General features: G+C 40.0%; 1 protein-coding gene across 2 annotated transcripts; it reads left to right on the forward strand.

Moving 5' to 3' along the window:
- Positions 1-505: 505 nt before the first annotated feature.
- On the forward strand, positions 506-7,685 carry LOC117870832 (G-protein coupled receptor 183-like). 2 transcript variants are annotated; one of them, XM_034758216.1, is made up of 2 exons: positions 506-858; positions 4,103-7,685. In XM_034758216.1, exon 2 carries the CDS (start codon positions 4,117-4,119, stop codon positions 5,182-5,184), a length of 1,068 nt encoding a protein of 355 aa, XP_034614107.1. In that variant the 5' UTR covers positions 506-858; positions 4,103-4,116; the 3' UTR covers positions 5,185-7,685. The 2 variants fall into 2 exon arrangements, with proteins under 2 accessions (XP_034614107.1, XP_034614108.1); XM_034758217.1 differs by having other exon boundaries at positions 4,106-7,685.
- Positions 7,686-7,991: the final 306 nt, after the last annotated feature.

The following is a 7,991-nucleotide window of genomic DNA, read 5'->3' on the forward strand; positions in this document are numbered from 1 at the left end:
GAATTCTAGGGGCAATCACATTTAAGGGTGTGATTTAAGAACACAACTATCCGAAAATTAAAGCATAAAGGCACAAATTACACCTCTAACTCACTTAATTGATCTTCTAAGTACAGCACATGTCTCCAATCATTGTCTTACACAGCACACATGCAAGCAAAACCCAAGCACAGTGTTATAGATAATATATAGTATTTTAGTCTTTCCTCACTTTGGTGAGTTTAGTGCCTTTAACAATACATGCTTGTGGTTTACTGTTCTGGTATAAATCACTTCCTTACCTAGTGAGCAAGAATGAAATCTATTTCTTGTAATAAAAGAAAAAGGAGGTGGGGGGGGGGGAAGAATGATGAAATCTTCAAAATATTCAGCTTGGGGAATTTGCTGGGTTTTTTTCATTCCTTTCTCACAAATTGCAAACAAAGAACTGCATAAATTTTATTGTGCTTCAAAGAGAAGCCAGATGAAAGAGCACCACCTTGTCTCATAAGGCTCCGCCATCTGTGCAGCATGAAGCGGAAGGGGAGTACAAAGAACCATTTACCTGCTTTCTCCAGCAAAAAGTATCTCACTGCTGACAAGTGATAGATGGACCGTTTGGCTCTCTTTCAGTCACCACCCAGATGATGATGACTAGATTAGGAAAGGCAGAGCATTCTTCGTTTTTGGTTTTCTCTCTCTGTTTCTGCTTGCTGCAAGGCACAGAAGGGTTTTTACTGAAGCACTAGAAGGGGACTTTTTCAGGGACTATTAGAAGAATATTACATTTAATAAATGTACCACTAATATAGCACAGGAGAAAGAGCTGAGACAAGAACTTCTCAACAGCCACCACCACCTCTTGGCCATCAGCCCCTGGTAAGCCACCTCTCCTTGTCTTATTTTCTTACAGGTATTGTACTTTCAGAGACTGACTTGGGCAGTGCAAGGAAAAAAATGACTAAGTGTTTTTTTAAATAGGACCTTATCAGAAAAGCATCTCTAACTAACTAATTGTATTTTAGCTTCTTTGGGAACAGTCAGCGGTCCAGTTTTAATAAGACGGAGTGTCTATTTTCTGCAGAATGACTGTCTTTAAACAAGTTTTCTACTAGGCTGTACTGTAACCATCGTGATTAAGAGGTACATTTACCTACAAAATTACTTATGTAACACCGCTGGAAAGTTTCATCTGCTGAATTTGCACAGGCTAGACTACATGGGATTTTCATAGAGCATTTCTCCCAGTTTGATCTTGGAGAGAGAGAGAGAGTGTGTGTGTGTGTGTGTGCGCGCGCGCTATTCCACAATGCCAGTGAATTACTGTACAGCACTGCTCCTCCCAAGTAACCAGGAAAGTGTCAACTCTGATTTGCCATGTTTTCAAAATGTTTCAGGGAATTTTTAGTAGGCTTTGGAGGCCTATACAGGGTTCCATCTCAGGATGGTCCGAACATTTGTCCACACCTCACAACCATCGAGTTTGATAGCCTTCAGCACGATTCACCAGCTCTGCTCTGGAGAGGCTGTTGCTTTAGCAGAGCGGTGTGGTTAGTTTGCAGAGTGCCTACCTTTGCTATGCCTAGCCACTGTTACATAACCACCTACTCACTATTGATTGAATTGAGGCATCTACATGTGGAGTCAGGCTAGGAGCGGGGGGAGAAGGTGCACTGTCCGAGTGGCAGTGGCAGCAGCAGGCATCCTGGCTGCAGACGTGCTCCCCAGCAGCCCCCTGCTGCACCATTAGTAAGTGATAAGGTCAGAAAACCAAACCACAAGTGTGGCATGATAAAAGGATCTAATTTAATCCCAGCAAAGTCAGGAAATGGTCACATTCTGTGTATTGTCTAACACACTGGGCTCATATTTTCCTTCACAGACCCTCTGTGACAAGACACAGTTTCTAAAGACACATGCTATTGTAAAGCTTTGGCACAGTGAGGGAGGTGAAGGGCGGAATTCAAGTTTAAAGATGCATTTCTCTGACATCGACTTCTTGTTTGGCTTTGGGCAAATTTGTGTACCTCAGTTTCCCCATGTGGAAACTGGAAATAATACTTACCTACCTCAGAGGGATGTTGTGATCATTATTATGTAACATGCCAGATAAATATTGAGGAGACAACATTTAAATATATAAAAAGGCAGAAGAGAGAGAATAAAATGAAGGGTAAATGCAAACAAAATAGGGGCGCCTAAGAGTTCCCTGTTTAAAAGGAGAAAGACAAGGAAATAGAGCTAAAGCAAGAGAAGGAACCAAAGAAACAGCCTTTCTCCCACCCATGGAGGTGCTCAGAAAGATGATTTATTTTTCGTATTTATTTGTATTACAGTAGTGCTTAGAGATCCAACTGAGATCCATTGTGCTAGGCACTGGCCCAAAGATACTGTGGTCATGATAACAGACAGGCCATGATAACAGATAGGCCAAACCAATGCTGGGAGGAGATACAGACATGTAGGGCGGTGAAGTGACCCACTTCCGCAAGGTCTGGAAACAGGTCAGTGGAAGGGCCAAGAAAAGAACTCGGGTAGAAAGACTCCCCATCCTGTGCCCTATACACTTGATCATGCTGCCTCCTGTTGCAGTAACAACAGTAAACAAAACAATATTAATGCCTCACATTTGCTCCCATAAAATTAGAGATGGGTGGAACTTACAAAACTGGGATCTGGATTTACAACTTTCAGAGTTCGGGGTGCATGAATCTGGAGTTTTGAGCTAGCACCTACTAAAATAAAAGAAGTGTGAAAAATCTGGGTTCAGATTCTGAACACCGCTGACCCAAAATTCGGGGGGGAGGGACTAGCTGTAGGTTTTCGGTTCAATCCCCTCTCTGCCTACTGAGGACACAAGGAAAAAGGACATGCAGTAGAAGATATTTTGTTCAATGACTGGTTTGCGATGTAGATCTTTCCAGTGGGCTTGGGACCCAATCAATTGTTAAGAACCAAAAAAATACATATCCCTGCAGTATGACAATTACAGTACCCTGTAATTATATTTTAGCAGCAATACACAAAGAATAATAGCAGTGTGGAGACATGACTTCCCATTACAGAGACCCTCACAATAAGCAGATAGAAGGCAACTTTCTCAGTGTGTTGGTTAAAAGGCAGGTAAGGACCCATCCTATTTCAGAAGCATCTATTGTGAGAGGAAACCACAACAAAAAAGAGGGAGTGCCAGGTTCATTTTATAATGTGTGCAAATAAATAGCCTTACTTCTGTAGTGCAAACAAAGGAGACTGGCTGTAACCAACGTTTGAATTTGTCTCTTAACCTTTATGTTTTGGCAAAATTATACCAACTAGTTTTATTTGGCACCTAAAAGTATAGGTAGGAGCTACTGACTCCCAAGCCAACCTTGAACCCTTGTGTATTAGAGCAGCAAATGGAAAATCAGGGACTGTACTAAAGAGAGAACAACATTATTGTCTTGGGGTGCTTGGGTGAGTAAGGACCACATTCAAACGGAGTGGAGAACTCAGGATTTGGCCATATACGCTCATCTCAGGAATAGGGTTGATATAATCTATAGGTATTACAGTTTGTAATTGTAAAAGGTTTTTAAACAGCCACAAATAAATGTAGAGATATGGTTCTTCAAATAGATATTTTTCTCCATGCTCCCTTTTCTGGCACAGGCTGTCAAAATGAAAGAAAGTTATATTTTATTGACCTTCCCCTTCTAAATTTCCCCTCCTCTATCATGTAATTTTCTATTTGAAATTCCACATCTCCTTCTCTATAATGATACCACGTCTCGTCCACCAAACATGTTTAACAGGCAGCAACAATTTCTGACACACTATGACACAACACCCCCTGCTATTGGTTTCCAAGATAAAGAGTTTTGAAGAAAAAAATAAGTCACAGTCTTTGTTCAGAATGTTACACTAAGATCACTAGGAACTGAGTTTCCCAAATGACTAAACCTGCTCATCATGGCTCAGAACGTACTCAGCGTGTGGAAATTCGCTGTTCAAATGAGAACTCTCACTTCTTTTAGTATGAGAGTCTACTAAAGGGCAAAGCCTAAGTAGTTTTGTTATCTGTCAAAACAGATAGTGCACATTATTAGTAAGCTGCTAATGTCATGTCTTTTCTTCTGCCAAGGAGAAGTCCACAGAATGGCTGCCAGTGCTGCTACTGCTGCATCTCAGCTAACTGTCTTCACTTACAGCAATGAAAGCAGCTGCGACGTGTATAACCACCACTTTGCATCAAAAGTAATTTTTTCATTCTTTTACACTGTTCTGCTGGTCTTTGGCTCTTGTGGAAATGTCCTTGCCCTTTACGTCACCTTCCACCGAGGGAAGAAAATCAACTCAACTGATCTCTACTTAATCAACCTTGCTGTGTCAGATGCCCTTTTCACACTTGCTCTGCCTGGAAGAATTACTTACTACATCTTAGAATTCAACTGGCCTTTTGGAGACTGGTTCTGCAGGGTGACGGCATTCATCTTTTACATGAACACCTATGTGGGCATCTACTTTATGACATGTGTGAGTGTCGACCGCTACATCGCTGTGGTCCACACTCGACGGCTTGGCAGATTCAGAAAAGTGAGCCGAGTGAAGTATATCTGCATGCTGATATGGTTCATTGTGTTCCTGCAGACAATGTCATTGCTCTTCAGGCCCATGACCAAGAAGATAGGAGATAAGCTGACCTGCATGGAATATTTCAACTTTGAAGAAATTCCTAAGCTGCCATTTATCCTTCTGGGCGCTTGCATAATTGGATTCTGCCTACCAGTGGGGATTATATTAGTTTGTTATGTGCAGATCAACCTAAAACTATGCAGAGCAGCCAAAGAAAACCCTCTGACGGATAAGAATGGGCACCACAGAAAGGCTTTCACAATCATACTGGTCGTGCTCCTTGCAGTTGTGATCTGCTTTAGTCCTTACCATTTAAATATCATTCAGTTCATGATCAGAAAGATACTGTACCAGCCATCTTGCTCAGCACAGAAAGCCTTCAAGATGTCTCTTCAAATCACAGTGGCTTTTATGAACATGAACTGTTGCATTGATCCAATAATTTACTTCTTTGCATTTAGAGGGTATAAGAGAAGACTCCTAAGACTATTTAAAGCCAGTGTCTCAGCTCCATCCTCATCCACTGGAAAGTCATATTCAGAAAGCAATAGCAACAGCCACAACCAAGGAGTTTGCTCATCCTCAGCTTAGCTATAACGTTTTCAATTTGTCCACGTGTACTCAGAGCTCTTATCTTAAAATTACCCATTGTTGCACTGGAGAAATTCCATAGGTGGCAACAAAGCTGGGAGCATAAGTATAGACAAGTTGCTGGTGTCTTTGCCACTGTATCATCTAACACTCGCCAGAACAAGATGGCATGGTAGTAAAACCACCAGCACCTCTTCCACACTTATATTCCCACCATTCAATGGAGCTGACCCAGTGGCAGGAGAAGGGTGGAAGTCTTAAGAAAAGAGCTGGGTATCGACAAGGTCTTAGACCAAGATACATATTTTTACACACACACACAATATCAGAAGTCTGAGCAGTCACCATTTTATGATTTCTGAAACTTGTTATAACAGCATGGTATTAGAAATTCATTACAATTTGAACATGTATTTCTTATAGAAGTTTATGGCTTGGAATTCAGTGGATGTACAAACTGTACAAACAAACGGACAGAGTGAGAGCCTCATCTTCTCAGTAGTTGTTAAAATAAACAATTAAAACATATTCACAGTCCTTTGGAAATGGCATGCACAAAACTGGTCTTTATATAGAGCACAGCTTCTTGAAAATGGTCAAAAGTTTGTATGTTTGTTAAATCTGGAATGATGCTCTGAAATAGTAAATATTCGGGTATTAATCCAGTTAAATTAAAGTGATGAAGCAGTACTGTGAAACAAGTAATCACACCCAGTGTTCTACAGATATTTGACATGAAGCCAGTCTTCCATTTTCCTGTCTTGTGATTGAAATTTTACTTATTAGCATCCACTGGACCCTGGGAGATGGTTAAAATCAGTAGCAGGAATGTCCCTCTTTCAAAAGTCTGACCTCATCTGTATAATCCCAGAGTATCTACAATATATTTTAAAACTGAAACTGACTCAAAAATTTCTCAGATGATCTAGTGACTTGATATGTCTGTACTGTGGAAAAAGACAAAACAGAACTGCAACTGGCCACAACAATTCCTGTAACAAGTGAATGTAATCTAATAATTAGCAGTGGTGAGCTGCTAAAAAAAGAAGTTTAGACATGAGGGGAGCTAACTGTTTTCATTCTACTTTCAAATTTAAGATTGTAAATTTATTTTGAAGATTAAGGGCTAAGTATATGTTGGATTGTCAAGTGTGGAATATTTTAACAAAACTTAAAGGTTTTCAGAAAAAAAAAGGTCCCTATTTCTGCCCCATTCAAAATGGTCAAAAGCAGTTTCATTGTCTCAAGTTATTCTAGACAAACCGTATGTGATAGGAGGTAACATAGTGCAATACTCTGAAGAATGTAGATTTGATAAATTATCTGGGGTCATGGATTCATCAAAGATAGGAGCTCACCTTACAGAATCCACAAACAGAACTTTCCATTCTCTTTGATGTAAAACTGGCCAGCTAATTTTGTTGGAAGCTATTTTAAGCTATAGATGTCTTTGCAAATGAGAGTCATGACAAAGAGATAGAGACAAAGCGTTTATGGGTTACATATGGTTCTAGATGTATAGAATCATTGACAGTAGAATAATAAAAATGTAGGTCTGGAAGTGACTTGGTGAGGCCAGCCCACACTGAGGCAGGACTAAGTATACCTCGATCACCCTGACGGAAGTTTGTCTAACCTGTTCTTAAAAAGCTCCAGTGATGGAGATTCCACAACCTCCCTAGTAACCTCTTCCAGTGCTTAACTACCCTTATAGTTGAAAGTTTTTCCTAATGTCAAACCTCAATCTCCCTTGCTGCAGATTAAACAGATTACTTCTTGTCCATCCTTCAGTGGACATGGAAGACAACTGATCACTGTGCTCTTTATGACAGCCTTTTAACATATCTGAAGACTGTTATCAGGTCTCCGCTCAGTCTTCTTTTCCCAAGACTAAACTAATCCAGTTAAAATGCCCATTATGAGGATAAGCTCCCTAGAAAGACTTTGGCCCAATCTCAGAATCTGAACAAAGGAGGATAGGTAGTAATGTATACTTTGCACATTGCCTGTCTTTAACCTTTTTAAGGAGGAGAGTGATTGGGATCTTTGAAGTTCCTCCATAGAGTTAATTTATGGCCATTCTCCTGAGGAGGTGGAAGGGTAACATTACCATTTTTATCAAACATCAATATTTTAAAAATGTATATGTCTAGCTGCTTTTCAAGACTTTACATTAGAAATGTCAGCTTCTGTATAAGATCCAGTGTCTAAATTACTTTGGAAATACTGGTACAACAGAGAGCACAAAACAATGTGCACATTTTCTCTCATATATACACACACACACACACACACTATAAGAAGCCTGAGGGAATAAAGAGTCTTAAAAATTCTTGGAAAACCTCACACACACTTTGCTTTGTCAAACAAGACTTTTGCCCCATGATACTTAGTAATGAGTAAGATAATATTTCTGCCCCTCCTCCCCAAAGAAGCCTTGCCTTTTAGACTGGCTCTGTTCTTCATTGCATGTTCTTCAAATAAAAACTTTGTTTTGTGAATTGCAAACTTTATTTTTGCATGTAATAAAGCTTCCAAGTGTTCTTAAAATGATCTCAGTTGTTGGAACAGTAGTTAGAGCTGATGTCCACGTATTGCTCTTGCACAAAAATCCTCCTTAAAATGCACTTCTTCCACTGAACCTACTAAATTTAATCCCTTTAAATTAGAAGCACTATTACACTTTTGTTTTTAAATTGCAATCAGCACCTAAGAGGATCATGATCTAAATGACGAACCAAACCAAACCGAGGTGATGATTACTCTGTGCAAGGGGCGCACTCTATGCTCACTGAAGTCAACGGGAA

This window comes from Trachemys scripta, chromosome 1 (assembly GCF_013100865.1).
Source record: "Trachemys scripta elegans isolate TJP31775 chromosome 1, CAS_Tse_1.0, whole genome shotgun sequence".
In the NCBI taxonomy this organism is placed as follows: domain Eukaryota; kingdom Metazoa; phylum Chordata; order Testudines; family Emydidae; genus Trachemys; species Trachemys scripta.